We start from the raw sequence: 18,587 nt of genomic DNA on the forward strand, positions 1-18,587 counted from the left end.
TTGTGAAGAATGATCAGTTTAATACTAGGAATCCCTAGGTTCAAAATTCTGCCTCTGACACATCTTATATGACCTTGGGCAAATTTTTTGGCCACTCTAAACCTTTAAGCAACTCCCCAGGACTTACATCCTAAGTCATAAAAAGTTTATGAACAAAAAAAATTTTTTTTTAAGTTTATGAACAGTGTAGTGAATTCCTTAAGTGACAGAATCCTTTGCATAATTGCCTGTATCATTAAATCTATTCATTTTGTCTTTAATAATTTCTTATATTTTTCAAAAGATAACCTTTTATCTTCTCAAAAACTAAATAAATGTTATTCTTTTTTGCCTATTTTTAGTTTAAAAAATAGCTCATTGAAACAATCAAGATACATCATAGCAGTACTGCACAACCTCTGCAGCCCTTCAAAGGATTTCTGATGGCCTGCAAAAAATGTAGAGGTAAACATCGTCTACATTTTTCACAGGCCATCGGAAATCCTTTGGCATGCTTGCAGGTCACTTACGGCCTGCAGGCCACAGGTTGTGCAGGCCTACATTATAGTATATGAGAGGTGTGCATACCATATTGCTATCCAGTTTTCAAAAAAATCATTCCACAAAGCATTGTGATTTTGAGTTTATCAACTATTAACTGTTATCACTTGGTCCTACTTCTGGATTCTTTATTCCATTCTAGTTACCTATAAATGAATTTTAACTCTTTCCCTCTTAAACCAGACCCTAAAACAGATCTACTGTGTTTGTGCCTGGTGCTGTGTGACCATGGATAAATTACTTAGCCTCATAAGCTTTCCTTATGAGTAGAGACAATAATACTTGTTCTGCCTACTTCCCAGGGTTATTGTGAAGAGATATTCTACAAATCACTCAGATTTGAAACCTTTGGACTATACCTCAAGGATCATATGATCAAAGATTTAGAGCTAGAAAGGACTTTAAAGGTCATTTTTATAGATGAGGAAATTGAGAAACAAAGAAGAGAAGTAACTTTCCTAGGGTCATATAACTAACAAATGTCTAAGGCAGGATTTCAATGCAGGTCTTCCTGACTCTAAATCCAGTATTTTACAGACTACTTCCTCTACTTCTATTAAGGTCTAAAGTCCTGTTGATTTATTATATCTTTCATATTTGTTCCTTTTTATTCCTATTTATATCACCTTGGAGGCAGCCAATGGCTCAGTGGATAGAGCACTGGGCTTGGAGTCAGGAAGACCTGAGTTCAAATCCAGTCTTAGGTGCTTCCTAGCTATGTGACCCTGGGCAAGTCACTTAACCTCTGATTACCTGACAAAATGGATCCACTGAATCCAGTGGAGAAGGAAATGGCAAACCACTCCAGTTTCTTTGCCAAGAAAACCCCAAATGGGATCATGAAGGTTCAGTCATGATTGAAACAACTGAACAACAAAAATATCACCTTAATCCAGGGCTTCATAATCTTATGCCTGGGCTATTATAAGACTACTAATTGGCCTCTACCTTTCTTATCTCTTTAATCAAGTTCAAACATGTCACTGACATATTGATTTTCATAAAATGCTTCTCCATTTTTGTTATATTTCTATCTAGAATCCTTCAGTACCTCCCTATTTGTTTACAGAATAGAGTTCAAAATCCTTAGCCTGACATTCAAGGCCCTCCATAATCTTTTTTTCCTATCTCCTTTTCTAACTTTATATCCCATAAATGCCCTCCATGGACTATTTACTTCAGGAAAAAAAAACCACCTACTCATGTTTTTCTGATATTTATTTTTTATTTATTTTTTTTTATTTTTAACATGTGTTTTTAAAACTTTGGGTTACACAGTTTCTCCCTACCTCCCTCCCCATCCACCCTCATTGAAAAGGCAAGCATCTCGATACAGGTTATAGATGTGTAGTCATGCAAAATACTTCCATAGTAGTCATGTTGTGAAAAACTAAGTATATTTCCCTTCATCCTATCCTACCCCCCATTTATTCTATTCTCTCTTTTGACCCTGTCCCTCATCAGAAGTGTTTGCTTCTGATTATCCCCTCTCCCAATCTGCCCTTCCCTCTATCAACTTCCTGCTCTCTTGTCCCCTTCCCCTCTTATTTTCCTGGAGGGTAAGATAGATTTCCATACCTCATTGGTATGTTATTCCCTCCTTAAGCCAAATCCTATGAGAATAAGATTCACTCATTCCCTCTCACCTTCTCCCATTTCCCCTCCACTGTAAAAGTCTTTTCTTGTATGTTTCATGTGAGATAATTTACCACATTCTACTTCTCCCTTTCTCTTTCTCCCAGTATAATCCTCTCTCACCCCTTAATTTTATTTTCCAGATATTACCCCTTCATCTTCAACTCACCCTGTGCCCTCTATCTATCTATACATACATATAATTTTTTTCCCTCCCACTACCCTAATACTGACAAAGGACTCGTGAGTTACAAATATCATCTTTCCCTGAGTTCAACCTTAATAAGTCTCTTATGATTTCTCTTTCCTGTTTATGTCTTCTATGTTTCACTTGAGTCTTGTATTTGAAAGTCAAGTTTTATATTCAGCTCTGGTCTTTTCCTCAGGAATGCTTGAAAGTCCCCTATTTCATTGAATGACCATTTTTTACCCTGAAGGATTATACTCAGTTTTGCTGGGTAGGTGATTCTTGGTTGTAATCCTATCTCCTTTGCCCTCTGGAATATTATATTTCATGCCCTCTGGTCCCTTAATGTAGAAGCTGCTAAATCTTGTGTTATCCTGATTGTGTTTCCACAATACTTGAATTGTTTCTTTCTGGCTGCCTGCAATATTTTCTCCTTGACCTGGGAATTCTGGAATTTGGCTACAATATTCCTAGGAGTTTTCCTTTGGGGATCTCTTTCAGGAGGTGATCGGTGGATTCTTCCAATTTCTGTTTTGCCCTCTAGTTCTAAAATATCAGGGCAGTTTTCTGTGATAATTTCTTGAAAGATGATGTCTAGGCTCTTTTTTTGATCGTGGCTTTCAGATAGTCCAATAATTTTTAAGTTCTCTCTCCTGAATCTATTTTCCAGACCAGTTGTTTTTCCAGTGAGATATTTTACATTCTCTTCTATTTTTTCATTCTTTTGGATTAGTTTTACAGTACCTTGATTTCTCATATAGTTGCTAGCTTCCAGTTGCTCCATTCTAATTTTTAAGAAAGTATTTTCTTCAGTAAACTTTTGAATTTCCTTTTCCGTTTGGCCAATTTTGCTTTTTAGGGCATTCTTCTCCTCATTGGTTTTTTGGACCTCTTTTGCCATTTGGGTTAGGCTATTTTTTAAGGTGTTATTTTTTCTTCAGTATTTTTTGGGGTCTCCTTTAGCATCACTTTCACTTTTTCCTCTACTTCTCTTGCTTCTCAGAATCCTTTTTGAGCTCTTCCATGGCCTGGGACAAATTCATATTTTTCTTGGAGGCTTTGGATGTAGGAGCTTTGGCTTCATTGTCTTCTTCTGGTTGTATGTTTTGATCTTCTTTGTCGCCAAAGTATATAGTCTTGACTCTTTTTGCCCTGCTTGCTCATGATCCCAGCCAATTACTTGAGTTATAAACTCTTTGTTAAGGTAGGGGTCTGTTTCCAGTGTGGAGAATGTACTGTCCCAAGCTTTAGGAGTTTTGTGCAGCTGTTTTCAGAGATACTTCTAGGGACCTATAAATTTTCAGTTCTTCCAAGGTGCTATGATCAAGGGCGATGTGTTTACTCCTTTCCTGGCCTGTGCTCTGGTCTATGAGCACTCTTTTCTGTCTTGGAACTGTGAGGAGGATTTCCTTTCCACAGCCACTACAAGCCCTACCACACCAGCCCTCCTCCTTGCCCCAGGACCGCCACCCAGAACTGTGACTCAGATCCAAGCACAGGCAAAGCAAGAGAATCCTGCACCAGCAGAGACATCCCTGCAGTCCCCCTTTGATCAGTGCTTGATTTCCCCTCAGTCTGTGGACCTGAAACTCAGGAGGCAGCCACTGCCCCGGGGCCAAATTCAGGGAATGGGGCTTGGACCCTGCTCTCACCACAGAAACAGACTTTTCCCACTGACCTTCTAAGTTGTCTTTGGCATTCACGGGTTGAGAAGTCTGGAAACCACCACAGCTACCTGTGATTCAGTCCTCTGAGGCCTGCTCCAGGTTCACTGTGGCCTGTGCGCCTGCACTGAACTGCGTTCCTCTCCCATCCCAGCGCGATATACCTTTCCAATCAACCATAGGTTGTCTTGGGCTGGAAATTTGTTTCACTTTGTCTTTTTGTGGGTGCTGCTGCTTTAGAATTTGTTTAGAGCCATTTTTTTATAGGTATTTGGAGGGGTTTGAGGGAGAGCTCAAGCACGTCACTGCTTTTACTCTACTGTCTTGGCTCTGCCCTCTTCTACTCATTTTCTTGCATGTCTTATGCATTCATGTCTTGGTACCTTTCTCACTCTATGCCATGATCGGGGAATGCCCTCCCTCTCCCCCTCCAGTCATCTAAAGTCCTTTTAAAATCCAACTCAAATCCTCCTTCTGTAAAATCTTCCTGACTGCTTTAGTCCATAATAGCTCCCTTTCCTTTCTATCCCTGTAGCACTTAGTGTTTATATCATTTCTTTGGCTTATGACATGTTACCTTATATCATTGTTTATCTTATGTATATGTTCAATATCCTCAACTGGACTGTTAGCCCAGTGAGAGTAGCAACCATGTCTTAAAATCTTTAAAAAATGGTGGTAGTATTTATTCTAGCAGTTCATAAATACAGTCTGAAATGTGGATCAGAGACTTAATATCCTGGTTATTATTTGAGATTGGATGGTTCCTAAGCCCTATGGGGTATCATTGCACATTTGATAATAAGAATCATAGAAGGGGAGCATAGGATTCCCCCATCAGATTGTACACTATACTTAACATGAAATGATAATACTGGGGTGGAAGGATATTGGGGTAGTTGGGGGAATGAAGCTCCTCTGGACCTCTGTGACTTCTGTGCCACTGGAGGACCCAGGTAAATGGCCTGTGTCGTCAGCTGCAACTACTATTGCCTCCCTCTCCAACTGTGTCTCTCTCTCTCTCCATGTGCCATGTCTCAGCTCCAGGAACACCAAGAAGAGATTGAGGGAATGATGAACGCCATCTTCAGGGGTGTTTTTGTACACCGGTACAGGTGAGGCAAGGGGCTCCCCTCATATGATTTACCTATTCAGTAGGAAAATTAGGTGGGGGCTGTTTTTTGTGGGTTGAGATGTATATTGCAGGATAGAGAGAAGGTGGCTGTGCTTTTTTATTTCTCTTGGCTCCAGGGATGTCCTCCCTGAGATCCGTGCCATCTGCATGGAAGAGATTGGGACATGGATGCAAAGCTACAGCACGTCCTTCCTTACTGACAGCTACCTCAAGTACATTGGCTGGACCTTGCATGATAAGGTTGATTCAGAGTCTCTTCTTTTTTCCCTTTTCTTCTAGTCCCAGTTCAGCCTGAAGGCCTCCCAACTTTCCAAGGTCTTTCTACTATTCTAAGACAATAGCTGTCTTTGATGGTGTTTTCTCTATCAAGCTAGTGACTCCTAAAACTTTGTGCCCAACACTCAACAAAAAGGGAGAGGGAACTGGGAAGGGGATGTGTGGGTGTGGGTGTGCATGTGCATGTGTATGTATATGTAGGAAGTGTTTCAGAGAAGAAATTAAACCCCAGCCTGAGGAGGAATGTAAAGGAGGTTGTGGGTAGCCACATAAATGTATTTATATATGTATGTATGTATATGTCTTTCCTAGGTATGTAGATATGTTTGTATATATCGTCATGAGTGTTTGTGTGTGATATATAGATAGCAGGCATACTAGTAATATCTCAGGAGAAAGGAACTGGGCTGAGAAACCAGGAATCCCATCCAGGATGATCCCCCCTAGGTGATAGGAAGGATAGCTGTACAATCTTTTATGGATTCTCCTAAGTCTATAAGAGAATCCCTTGGTCAAAATGGGTAATTTTCACAAGATGGGGAAATAAAAGATAACTCTAAGAGATTAGTGAGGAGAAGTTTAGCCACCTTTTCTTCCTTTTGGCTTCCTCTCATAGCAACGGGAAGTTCGTCTAAAGTGTCTGAAGGCTCTTCAAGGCTTGTATAGCGACCGGGATTTCATTTCTTGTCTGGAGCTTTTCACCAGCCGCTTTAAGGTTAGATGGGAATAGTGGTGGGATGTTCCTTTCTTCTCTTCCCCTTGTTTCTCATTTGTTATCGTACTACAGTCCTAACGTTACCACTTCAATTGCTCCTATGCCTTCTTAGCCCATTCAGCATAATATTCCATTCCTTTCCCCTTAGGATCCTTTAAGATTATGAGGGCATGATGGGAAGGACTAGGGATATTTGGTATCCTTGGAAGAGGAGAATAAAGACAGTTTGGGGCTTATGTTCTCCTTCTGATAGGATCGAATGGTTTCCATGGTGATGGACCGAGAGTATGATGTAGCTGTGGAGTCCATCAAGTTACTGACCTTAATCCTGAAGTGAGTTCTGAAATGTGGGAGGGGGAGTATGTGACTGTGATGATCATCTTGCACCTTTCTAGTGCTGGCTGCCTTTCCAAAGTCTTCACACCTCTTCCCTACCTCTAGGTAGGCTGGGCCTTCCTTATGTGCTGATAGATCTTCACAGAAGGAGATCACCTACCTTCATCTTCTTCCTCTTCTTCTCCTTTTTCCTGCATATTCTTCATTTTGAAATTTCTTGTGAGTTTTATCTTTCATTCCTCATCGGTTCAGTTTTAGTTCTTCTTCTAGATGATAGCCATCCTGTTTCTGTAAGGTACTTGGGATTCTTTAACACTCTTTCCCCCCCTCTCTTGACAGGAACATGGAGGGAGTACTGACAGACACTGACTGTGAGAGCATCTACCCTGTGGTGTATGCCTCCAACCGAGCTTTGGCCTCTGCTGCAGGGGAATTTCTGTACTGGAAGTGCGTTACTGATTCATCCTCACTCTATTTACTTCTTGTATCTACCATTTTCCCCCTCAACTACATTCTGCTATTTATCTCCCAATACTCCCCATGTCCTCTAGGTCTCCCTTTTTTCTTGTCTTTCCCCTTCACTCCCTTCTCCCCCTAGTATTTATTTTGCTCATGATTTCCCCTAGGCTTTTCTTCCCTGAGTGTGAGGTAGGAGTGGCAAATGGAAGAGAGCAGCATCATAGTCCTCGAAGGAATTTCTTCTATCTCCTGCTAGCTTTCTCCATGGAGAGTGAGGTGACTGCACAAAGGATAGTGGGGATATTGATCATGTATGTTTGGTTGGATAGTGGTGTTGGTAAGGAGTGGGCCACAGGAAGGAAAGAAACCCTGTCAGGACTGGGTTGTGTATCTGTGGATTTTGTGGACCTGTGAGTATGCTGAAAGCAAGGTAATTAGGCATTAATGACTAAATGGCAATGAGGTTGCTTAGGAAGTGGGTAGGAATAACTGGCTTATGGAAGGGCAGAGACAATGTACTCTGTACAGTACGTTCTCCAGCAGAGAAATCTGTGGTCTATGATTCTCCCTCTTCCATAGCTCCATGACCATGCAGCTTATCTGGTGGACAGCCTGTGGGACTGTGCAGGGCCTCAGCTGAAGGACTGGGAGAGTTTGACAGGGCTGCTGCTGGAGAAGGATCAAAGTGAGAGCCATGTGGTGGGTTGGGGAAGTTGGACTATGTGTTTTCTGAGAGAGTCAATTCAGCAAATGTTTATTAAGCACCTACTATGTGCAAGGCACTGTGCCAGATAGATGCTGGGGATACAAAGATGGGTATAACACCTGGCTGTATCAAACAGTTTATAATTGAATTGGGACGAGGGGTTTCTTGGAGGCTGGGGAATATGAACACAAAAATCTATAATATATGAGAGAGGCTGATAAGTAGATATGAAAGTCCCAACAACATGCTGTGAGAACATGTTTCAGAACAGGGAAAACTATGCTTCTATTTAGTCAGAGAGAGCCTCAGTAGGAGAAAGTTAAGGGTGACAGTAATTGATTGTGGGCTAGTTTGTGACTTTGTTTTTATCTCATTGCTCACCCAGGCCTGGGGGATGTGCAGGAGAACACTCTGATAGAGATCCTTGTGTCTAGTGCCCGACAAGCTACAGAGGGTTACCCGCCTGTGGGGAGGGTCACTGGAAGAAAGGTATGAACTTTTGAATAGTATGTATGGTGGGAGGGTGGCTGTATTGAATCAAGACAGGTAATTCTGTCTGGGTCTTGGGTTAGGTTATGCCCTACCTCCTACCAAAATTGTTTTATAAATCTGCTTCAAGGAGTACAACAGAGTCTCTGAGAGAATTAAGTTATTTCTTCATTCCTGACAAGTGAATTAGAGGTGTTTGCAAGCAAATGAAAATTTTAAATATTTAGTCAGGAGGGGTAGTCTATAGTTATTATCTAATTGGAATTCACCCAAGTTTCCTTCAGTTCCTTTTGTATCTCCCTGATTCCTAGGGTTTCACTGCCAAAGAGCGTAAGATCCAGGCAGACGACAAGTTAAAACTGACAGAGCACCTCATTCCTCTGCTGCCTCAGCTTTTGGCCAAGGTACAGCATCCTTCAGTATTAGGGAATGAGAAAAAATTTTCCCAAGGAAATGAGGGCTGAAGCAGGAAATGAAGCTACTTAATATGTGTTTCATTCTTTAACTACCACAGTTCTCAGCTGATGCAGAAAAGGTTTCCCCCCTGCTTCAGCTTCTCAACTTCTTTGACCTCAACATCTACTGCACTGGACGCCTACAGAAAGTAAATGGAGAGTGGGAAGAATGTTTCTCATTTATTATTTCCCTTCTCCCTTATTTTCTATCCACTGACCTCTGTTCCCATCCCCCAACCCAGGTGCTATACTTTCAGCCCATTTCTCCCTTTTCAGAACTTCAGAACTTTTACTTAACACCAAAATTTCCTTACCCTGACATTCTGTCATTGAAGCCCCCTCCCCAAACCCTAGACCCTCATGTGGAACCTTTTCTTATCCCTTCTAGCCTTTGTTCCCTAAATGCTACTCCTTACTGACCCTGTATTCTCCCTAGCACTTAGAGTTGCTCCTTCAGCAGCTTCAAGAAGTAGTGGTGAAGCATACAGAACCTGTGGTGTTAGAGGCTGGGGCGCGTGCCCTCTACTTGCTCTGTGACCCAGAGTTCACCTTCTTCAGCCGGGTAGACTTTGCCCGAAGCCAACTGGTAGACCTGCTGACTGACCGATTCCAACAGGAACTAGAAGAGCTACTACAGGTCAGGATTGGGTCCAGGGCCCAGGTGTCAGGGCTATTCATTCTTTTTATTTTTTTATTTTTTTATTGTTAGGCTATTGGGGTTAAGTGACTTGCCTAGGGTCACACAGCTAGTAAGTGTCAAGTGTTTGGTCTGAGGCTGGATTTGAACTCAGGTCCTCCTGACTTCAGGGCCGGCGCTCTATCCACTGTGCCACCAGGCTGCCCTTAGGGCTGTTCATTCTTGAAGGGAATTAAGAACCAGAGTCAAAATACTGAGGTCCCAGAAGAGGAATGAAAGCTAAGGAGGAAGGACAAGTGAATTTTTGGGGGGAAATTCTGATGTAAGGACCATTTTGTCCTTAGGGCTCCTTCCTGGATGAGGATGAGGTGTATAATATGGCAGCCACTCTAAAGCGTCTTTCTGCCTTCCACAAGTGAGCACTCCCTCTTCTTCCTCTCCCTACCCTAACCTCTCCTGGCACAGTCCATTTTAACCCTTTTCTCTTCCCTCCATCCTAACTTCCAGTGCCCATGATTTAACACGCTGGGAGCTGTATGAGCCATGTTGCCGACTCCTGAAAAAAGCTGTGGATACTGGAGATGTTCCACGACAAGTGAGCCAAAGGGGAAAACAGGATAGGGCAGGAGCTTTACAAAGCACTTCTAAGCTTGCCAAATATTACAGCCTTTTCCAATTCCAGGAATATTCCCAGGGACTTGGAGGGATGTTTCTCTTCTTACACACTATTGGGAGGTGCCCCACTTTTACCCAATGAAGAAAACTATTGATGCCACCTCAGTGTATTCCAGGAGACTGACAAATCTGAGAGTATTGACAAATCTTTCCAATGCCCAAAGGCTTAGATCTACATGTATTCCCTTTAAAGAGAAGGGAGAGAAAGTGATAGGAGATAGTCCCAGCCTAGTTGTCTTTCCTTCTTCTCACATCTTTCAACTCTCTCTCCTCCTATACCTTCTGTTTTTCCAACCTTTATTTCCCTTCACTGAATCATGCAGATAATCCTCCCAGCACTGACCCTCATCTATTTCTCTGTCCTTTGGACATTGGCTCATGTCTCTGGATCAAAGTCTTCACAGGTAACTATGAATCTAATGTGAGGAAATTGGATATACGGGAAGGGTAGTCAAGGAAGCCTGTCTTTGTCTTTATTGTAATCATTCCCCTCCTCAATTCACCTCTATAGGAACAGGTGATGGGCTTGAGGGGCAAACTGTTGACCTTGTGTGATCTCTGCCAAAGCTGCCTCTCAGATGTGGATTCAGAGATCCAAGAACAAGTGAGACCTGTACTGAAGCATGGGGGTGGGACATTTTCATTAGGGTAGAAATTACCTTTTCAAAGTAGCCTGATCCTTTTTTCTTTATCTCTGGCTTCACCTTCTCTCCCATCAGGCTTTTGTCTTATTAAGTGACCTGCTCCTTATCTTCAGCCCTCAGATGATTTTGGGGGGGCAGGATCATCTGAAACCTCTTATCTTCCTTCCTGAGACCACCCTGCAGTCAGAGTTAGCCAGCTTCCTCATGGACCATGTCTTCATCCAGCCAGGAGAGCCAGGCAGTGGTACCAGAATGGTGTTGGGGCTGTGGGTAGGGAGAACTCTAAAGTCTGGAATTAGATCACAGAGCCAGAGGAATATGGCCTTTATTTTACTTGTTTCCTCTTGGTACTCTGGCTTAGACACTAAAGATGCAGAGGAGGAACAGGCACAGATTGAACAGCTGCACCAGCGTCGTCGTCTCTTGGCTGGATTCTGTAAGCTGTTGCTCTATGGGGTTCTAGAGATGGAAGCAGCCTCAGATATCTTCAAGCACTATAGCAAGGTATGGAATAGGACCAATTATGGAGGGGGATAGAAATAGAGTTGGGCATAGAGACATCTTCAAGTACTGCAAGGTACTGAGAAGAAGGGATAGAACAAATTGGAGTAAGAGCTAAGAGAACAAGAATAGAAAAAATAAAGAGGGGAGATTGGGAAGGTTAGAAAAGAGAGATGAGTGGTGGCCCAAAGAAGAGAGTCTGTTCCTTCTATGCAGAACTTTCTTTACACTGTCCTGTCTATGAAGGGAAGGAGACTAGATAGGTGAATTTCTTAAGAGGAGAAAGGATTTAATAGGGTATAGAATCTAGCTCCACGTGCCCCCCAAAATCTGTCTCCATTTTGTGAGGCTACTAATACTCATTGTGAAGCCTCTGTAATGGCTGGAAAATGTAGAGATCTAGACAGAGATGGAGTTTCCATTCTTATTTGTATTTTCCTTAAGCATGATTTCTTTTGAAACTTCTGTTGGAATTATTTCTTTATATTTGGTGTTTTTTCTACCCTGACTAAAGAGAAGAAGAAATTATTAGTAGAAATGGGAAAACTGTCTCTGTGTTTCTCCCCTCAGTTCTACAATGACTATGGTGATATCATCAAGGAAATACTAACACGGTCAAGACAGATCAACCGAAAACAGTGTTCTCAAACCCTGTTACTTAGCCTTAAACAGGTATCCACATTCTTCTCAGGGCCCCCAATCTTGATTGCATCCTTTCTTCAGAGCCTATACATATTTCTGCCTAACCTTTACCAATTATATATTAGATGATTCAAGGACAGGAATTTTGACTCATTTCTTTTGACTGCACCATATCATTTATGGAGGTACCCAGTAAATGTGTGTAGACTGGCTAAGCAGATGCCATCCCTACCCCCATGTAACTTTCCCTTTCTGCTTATAACTTGGGAGTCCTGGAGATAAGGTAGGGGTGATTTCCTTCCTTTCTTCCCTGTTTTCATTTCCCCAACCTCTATCACAGTGGGCAGTGTTTTTCAACTTAGTTATTGCCATGGGGTTAGGATAAAAGATTTGCCTTTCTGAGGGGCTGAGCAAAGGTGTGGCAGAGCTGCTGTGGTATCATGGAAGGAGTCCTAGATTTGAATTTAGAAAATCTAATTCCAACTGTTTTATTATGACATTGAGGAAATCATTTAACTGCTCTGCAACTGTTTCCTCAGTAAAATGGTAGAGTATAATGAGATGTCTATGAAGGTGCTTTTTGTACATAATGTGAATTCTTATTTTTTTTTTCTGCCTTATACTGTTCTTCCCCTTTCCAAATACACCACCACACCTTGGGAACAGTTGTATACGGAGCTGTTACAGGAGCATGGACCAAACGGCCTGGATAGTCTCCCAGCCTTCATGGAGATGAGGGATCTGGCCCGCAGGTTTGCCTTGAGTTTTGGACCTCAGCAGCTGCGGAACCGTGACCTTATCGTCATGCTGCACAAGTGAGGATGCCTTGATATATTGGCTGGGGAGAGAGGTGGGATTTGGGTGTCCAGGACTTGAACAGAGATTGTGGAAGGCTAGGAGAAGTAGGGAAATAAGAATAATCCTGAAAACAAGTTGAGGTGATTGTTGGGCTTTGGGGAACAAGCTGGGTTTTAGGTACAAGATACATTGGTCCTGGGATGTGAGAGATGACCACCCTCCTAAGATAATTTTCTCCCTATCAAGAGAAGGCATCAAGTTTTCCCTGGCAGAGTTGCCTCCAGCTAGCTCCTCAAATCAGCCTCCCAATTTGGCATTTTTGGAGCTGCTTGAAGAATTTTCACCTCGTCTTTTCCACCAGGATAAGCAGCTCCTGTAAGTTACTTCAGGAATATGAGGTGGGAGTGGTTATAGGAGGAGAATGGAGTGGGGAGGGGACATTGGTAACTCAAACCCCCTTTCCCTTTCTCTTCTGTTTCAGGCTGTCCTATTTTCAAAAGTGCCTGCATCGGGTCCCACAGCCATGTAGCCACTGGAGCCCAGTGATTTCTTATTGCCGTTCCCTCAGCTCACAAGAAAATAGTGCTGAGACCAGCCCTCAGGGACACCCCCAGCCCAAGAGGAGACGTATAGAAGGTAAGGACCTTCTGCACATCTCATCATCCCTGCCCTTTTCTCCATTGTGTAAGCAACCAACAAATGTTGCTATTTCTTTAACTCTTAGCGGTTGCTCTCTTCATCAGTTCATTGAGCTATATAAAGGAATTCTAAACTGAGAGGAACAAAAAACAAAAAACAAAAAACAACCTAGATGATTATAAAACCAAACTCAGTCAATAAGAAGTTACTTATTAAATGCCTGTTTGTCAAACATAATACTAAGCACTGGAGATACGCAGAAATGTAAAAGGAGCTCACAATCTTACTGGGGGAGACAACATGCAAATAACTATGTACATACAAGCTATGTACAGGATAAATAGGGAATAATCAAACAGAAGAAAGGCACTAGGATTTAAGAGGAATTAGGAAAAGCATCTTGTAGAAGATGAAATTTTAGCTGGGACTTGAAGGAAGCTAGGGAAGCCTAGAGGTAGATATGAAGAAAGAGAGCATTCCTGGCATGGTAACAGTGAAAATGCCTAGAATTTGGAGATGGAGTGCCTTCTTGTTCAAGGAACAAGAAGGAAGCCATTGTCACTGAATCAAGGGAGGCAGGTTATAAGAAGAGTGGAAAAGCATATGTGTGTGTGTTGGGGGCGGGGTGCAGATTATAAAGGGCTTTGAACACCAGAAGATCCTAAAGGTTATAGGGAGCCACTGGAGTTTATTTAGTAGGGGAATGACATGGTCAGACCTTTAATTTAGGAAGATCACTTTGACATGTGAATGGAGGATAGACTGGAGTGGGGAGAGACTTATGGCAGGCAAATCAGCAGACTATTACTATAGTCTTTGTATAAGATAATGAGGGCCTGCATCAGGGTAGTGACAGTGCTAAGAGGAAGCTAATGAAAGAGATGTTAGGAAGGTAAAATCACCGGGCCTTGGCAACAGATGGCATATGGAGGATGAGAGACAGTGAGGAGTTGATGTTGCCAGACTAGGGACCTGGGAGGATGGTTATGAGTAACCTCAATAGTAATAGGGAAATTTGGAAGGGAGGAAAATTTGGAAGGTAAATAATAAGTTCAGTTTTGGACATGTTGAACTTGAGATGATGTCTACTAGGTAGTTGGAAATGAGAGACCGGAGGTCATTGGACAGGTTAAGATTAGATAAGTAAATTTGAGATTCATTAGCATAGAGATGATAATTGAATCCATGGGAGCTGATAAAATCACCAAATGAAATAGTATAAAGAGAAGAGAAAGGGCCCACGACAGAGTCCTGTGAGACACCCACTATAAGCACTTGTGCCCTGGATGAAGATCAAGCAAAAGAGACTGAGAAGAAGCAGTGAGGTAAGAGGAGAACCAGGAGAGAAAAGTGTCACAAAAAACTAGAGAGAATGATAATAGTTGACATTTATATAGTTCTAACATATACAATTAATCCTCAGCTTTTGCTGGGGTAAGGTTCCTAGAAAATGAGGTGAAAATGAAAAACACAAATGTTGATACATTGAATGGGAAAATAGGGGGTTAGGTTCCCATAATCTCCCAAAAATGTAATCTTTTGCTGGAGATTGCTGAAAGTACACTTTTCTGGATAAAATTCTTTATAACAGAACAATTTTGATAGTATGTACTTTTTCTAATACAGTAACCATGAAATAACCTATAAAATGCAGGGTACAAAATAAAATTGGTAACATGCAAAACACTTTTTCTTGCCAGTAATTCGCTAGTATTCTGTGACCTTTTATACTAACATGTTAATTTAAAAAAAAAATTCAGATAATATTCACTTTGCGCAACACATGGAATCTGCAGTACCATAAATACTATACTACAAATAAAATTCTTAAAACTAAAACATTTTTTAATCTTAATCTTACCTTCTGTTGTGTCAGATGGAGGTGTAAGGGTGTTGTACTATATACTATGCTGCTGTAAACCTGTCTCTACTTTGGCTACTCTCTGAAAAACCAAGGGAGAGGTTGCTGGCACCTTTGTCGTTTCTGTTGGAAGACACTGAGATTGGCAAGGTCTCAACATCATCTCAGAGCCCAAAGGACTTGCACTATGTTTTAGGGGCATAATTGCAAAACAAAACTTGAATTTTCAAGGAAAACAATGAAAATATATGGATGTACAGGGAGCTCTTTATAACAGAAGGGTAAACAAGACCAATGAAGCACCAGTTGCTCCACAAACTTGCGTGCATGTTGCTTCTCATTTTTTTTTCTAGTGCACGTAGCCTCAAATGTGCATGGTTGCCAACATGAAAGTGAAAATGTGACTACTAATAAAATCACACAAATACTTAAATGGTAAAAGTTAAACATGAGAATGTTGAAGATTTACTGTAATAATTATGTCCTAAATCTTAACTGAAGAATTATCCTCTGTCATCTTTTAGTTAGAAATGAAGATGGTACATTCCACTGGAGAAAGAAATGGCCTGGGAGTCAGGAGACCTAGGTTCAATTTGCCTTTTAATCTTTACCTAGTTATTTCTCGTCTCTGGTTCTTAATTTCTTTATAAAATGAAAAGGTTTGATTGGGTCTCTAAGGTCCCTTCCCACTTTAAATTCTGTGATGCTGATTATTTATTGAAAGCCTTCTATGTGTAAACCATTGTGTTGGGTCCTTTGAGAGATACAAAAAGGTATAACATGAAAAGATATTTAATTGTGCTGGGCTACAGATGAGGGCGAGATGAATAATAGAAGTAAATAATAACTTAAGAGTTCCTGAATTCTGAATTCCTTTACCTAATCATAATCTATCATTCTGACTTTCCTTCTGCTTTATCACCTCTTTATCCTTACCTGTTCTTCATCCTTATTATGATCTCCAATCCCTCCCCCTACTCAGTTCTTTATTAGGCCATCATGTAATGAATGTCCAGTCAGTCAACAAACTCTTATTAATCACTTGTGTGCCAGTTACTGTGCTAAACATTAGGGACACGAGAAAAGGGAAAGTAAAAAGACGAAACCCCAGTCCCTGTTATCAAGGACCTCACAGTCCAATGGGGATGAAAACAACCATGTACGAACTAGATACGTACAGGATAAATTTGAAATAATCAATAAGTGCTTAACAAATTTTTTTTCATTCTTTCCTTCATGTTTCTGACAGGAGGCAAGATTTTTTGATGTTTTGCCATTATCCTGTGAAACCAGATGTTTTTTCTTCCCATAATAGAGTATGAGCTCCTTGAAGTCAGGGACTGAAAAAGCCCTTAATGCTAAATACACTTCCACAATCCCACTTCAGATTGTGTATTAGCACTTCATCTACCCCTGGTAGTGTGGATGGAATCATTCCTAAGTCATGGAAGTTGTTTTTCCCTTAGTCCCTATGTCAAACCCTGTCCTGGGCAAAAATAAACTTGGGTAAACCTTAAGGAAGTTTAAGAGATTGGTATATAAGTCCTCTGGGCTAGAAGTTGGCATATTTGTCTGTCTCTACAGCCACCTCCAAGCAAGGTCAAGAGCATTTCTGCCCACCTCAGGAACAGAGTCTGCTTCTAAGCAGTGCTCCACAGACTCCTACGTTCACCTCCACAACAGTGAAAGGGAGGTATTCCCTTTGGAGACAAAAGGATGGAGAAGAGGACTCTGCATCAGAGTTTACCCAAAGGTGAGGACTAGGGAGAGGGTCTAAGCCTCAGTTTCTGTGTCTTGGCATTTGTCTAACTTTTTTATGAGTCTTTCTTTCATGATCCCACAATGATCCTGTACTGTAGTTCTCACTTTAATTTTCTGTTTATGTTGCCTCTTCAGTTTTTGCCTTTCAGACCTTCTTTACAAATCCATTTACCTTCTCCCCAGACTTACATTGATCCTTTTTTTTGTAAATTTTTTTTTATTTTACACTTAAATATAAAATGAGAAAAGAAAAAAAAAACATTGCCATGTACACAGCAGACCATAAGAAAGGATTCAATGTAAAACAATAAATTTCCATTTCAAGAAAACATATATAATAAATACTACACATTGTTTTCAAATGTATCCAGCTTTTCTTTGCTTCCTTGTTGGTTTTCTTTTGTTCTCTCCTGTGAACTTTTTACTTTATTTTTTTCCCCCTGCCCTCTCCCCCCACCCTAAAGGAGGTTACAGTTAAGTGTGGAGATATATATATATATACATAGATATCTATAAACATACACATATGTACACATATACACTCATACACATACATGTAAGACTGTACTATGCTTATTACCTCCTATCGTATGTTTCTCTGAAGGTAGATAGCATCTTCTTCCATAAGTCTAAGTCTTTCCATGTTTTTCTAAATCCACCAGCTCATCATTTCCTATACCATAGCAATCTTTCTTTCTGGATTCAAACAGCATTTTCCTTCATAGGATATTTGAGGTTAATTTGGATGTTTATAATAGAATGGCTTGGTTGGTGAAAGTTGTTCTTAAAACAATACTGCTATTACTATATACAGTGTTCTCTTGGTTCTGCTCATTTCACTCTTCATTATCTCATGAAGGTCTCTCCATGCTTTTCTAAAATCATTGAGCTGATTATTTCTTATAGCAGAATAGTATTCCATCATGAACATGTACCACAATTTCTTTAGCGATTTCCCAACTGACGGGCAACTGCAATTTCCAGTTCTTTGCCACCACAAAGAGAGCTGCTATAAATATTTTAGAACATATAGGTTCTTTTCCATTTTCCCTAATCATCTTGGGAAACAGACTTAATAGTGGTGTTGCTGGGTCAAAGGGTATAGGCAGTTTAATAACTCTTTGAACATAATTCCAAATCTCTCTCCAAAATAGTTGGATCACCTCTCAGGTCCATGAATAATGAATTAAGGTCCCAATTTTTCCACATCTTCATCAACATTTGTCACTTTCCCCTTCTATCATTTTAGCCAATCTGATAGGTATAAAATATCTCAAGGTTGTTTTAATTTGCATTTCTCTAATCAATAATGAGTTAGAGCATTTTTTCATATGACCATAAATTGTTTTGATTTCTTCATTAGAAAACTGCCTGTTCATATCCTTTGACCATTTATCAATTGGGGAATGACTCAGTCTTTTAGATTTGACAAAGTTCTTTATAAGTTTGAGATATGAGACTTTTATCTGAGGAACTGTCTATAAAATTTTTTCCCAGTTTTATGCTTGCCTTCTGATCTTGGCTACATTTATTTTATTTATACAAGAACTTTTAAATTTGATGTAATCAAAACTATCCATTTTACATCTTGCAACATTCTCTATCTTTTGTTTGTTCATAAATTGTTCATCTATCCATAAGTCTGATAGGTAATATGTTCCATGTTCTTTAAATTTTCTTGTAGTATCTCCCTTTATATCTAGGTCATGTATCTATTGACCTTATCTTGGTAAATGGTGTAAGATATCATTCTATGCCCAATTTCTGCCAGACTGCTTTCTAGCTTTCCCAACAATTTTTGCCAAATAATGAGTTCTTACCCCCAAAACTTA

At 40.6% G+C, this 18,587-nt stretch overlaps 1 protein-coding gene across 3 annotated transcripts in view; it reads left to right on the forward strand.

Moving 5' to 3' along the window:
• STAG3 (stromal antigen 3) overlaps positions 1 to 18,587 on the forward strand; it is a 33,778-nt gene that overhangs the window by 10,897 nt on the left and 4,294 nt on the right. For 2 of the 3 annotated variants that reach the window (XM_027843903.1, XM_027843911.1), the window contains exons 4-25: positions 5,068 to 5,141; positions 5,278 to 5,401; positions 6,054 to 6,152; positions 6,406 to 6,485; positions 6,828 to 6,935; positions 7,115 to 7,223; positions 7,527 to 7,632; positions 8,039 to 8,142; positions 8,454 to 8,546; positions 8,657 to 8,746; positions 9,034 to 9,234; positions 9,579 to 9,649; positions 9,742 to 9,829; positions 10,233 to 10,313; positions 10,421 to 10,513; positions 10,629 to 10,797; positions 10,915 to 11,057; positions 11,625 to 11,726; positions 12,363 to 12,511; positions 12,741 to 12,869; positions 12,976 to 13,130; positions 16,579 to 16,747. In XM_027843903.1, the coding sequence (XP_027699704.1) occupies positions 5,068 to 5,141; positions 5,278 to 5,401; positions 6,054 to 6,152; positions 6,406 to 6,485; positions 6,828 to 6,935; positions 7,115 to 7,223; positions 7,527 to 7,632; positions 8,039 to 8,142; positions 8,454 to 8,546; positions 8,657 to 8,746; positions 9,034 to 9,234; positions 9,579 to 9,649; positions 9,742 to 9,829; positions 10,233 to 10,313; positions 10,421 to 10,513; positions 10,629 to 10,797; positions 10,915 to 11,057; positions 11,625 to 11,726; positions 12,363 to 12,511; positions 12,741 to 12,869; positions 12,976 to 13,130; positions 16,579 to 16,747 (2,537 nt within the window). The remainder of the gene's footprint in view (positions 1 to 5,067; positions 5,142 to 5,277; positions 5,402 to 6,053; positions 6,153 to 6,405; positions 6,486 to 6,827; positions 6,936 to 7,114; positions 7,224 to 7,526; positions 7,633 to 8,038; positions 8,143 to 8,453; positions 8,547 to 8,656; positions 8,747 to 9,033; positions 9,235 to 9,578; positions 9,650 to 9,741; positions 9,830 to 10,232; positions 10,314 to 10,420; positions 10,514 to 10,628; positions 10,798 to 10,914; positions 11,058 to 11,624; positions 11,727 to 12,362; positions 12,512 to 12,740; positions 12,870 to 12,975; positions 13,131 to 16,578; positions 16,748 to 18,587) is intronic. The other variant, XM_027843919.1, reaches the window with a different exon arrangement.

Source organism: Vombatus ursinus, unplaced genomic scaffold (assembly GCF_900497805.2).
Source record: "Vombatus ursinus unplaced genomic scaffold, bare-nosed wombat genome assembly UNPS02005197.1, whole genome shotgun sequence".
Taxonomy (NCBI): Eukaryota; Metazoa; Chordata; class Mammalia; order Diprotodontia; family Vombatidae; genus Vombatus; species Vombatus ursinus.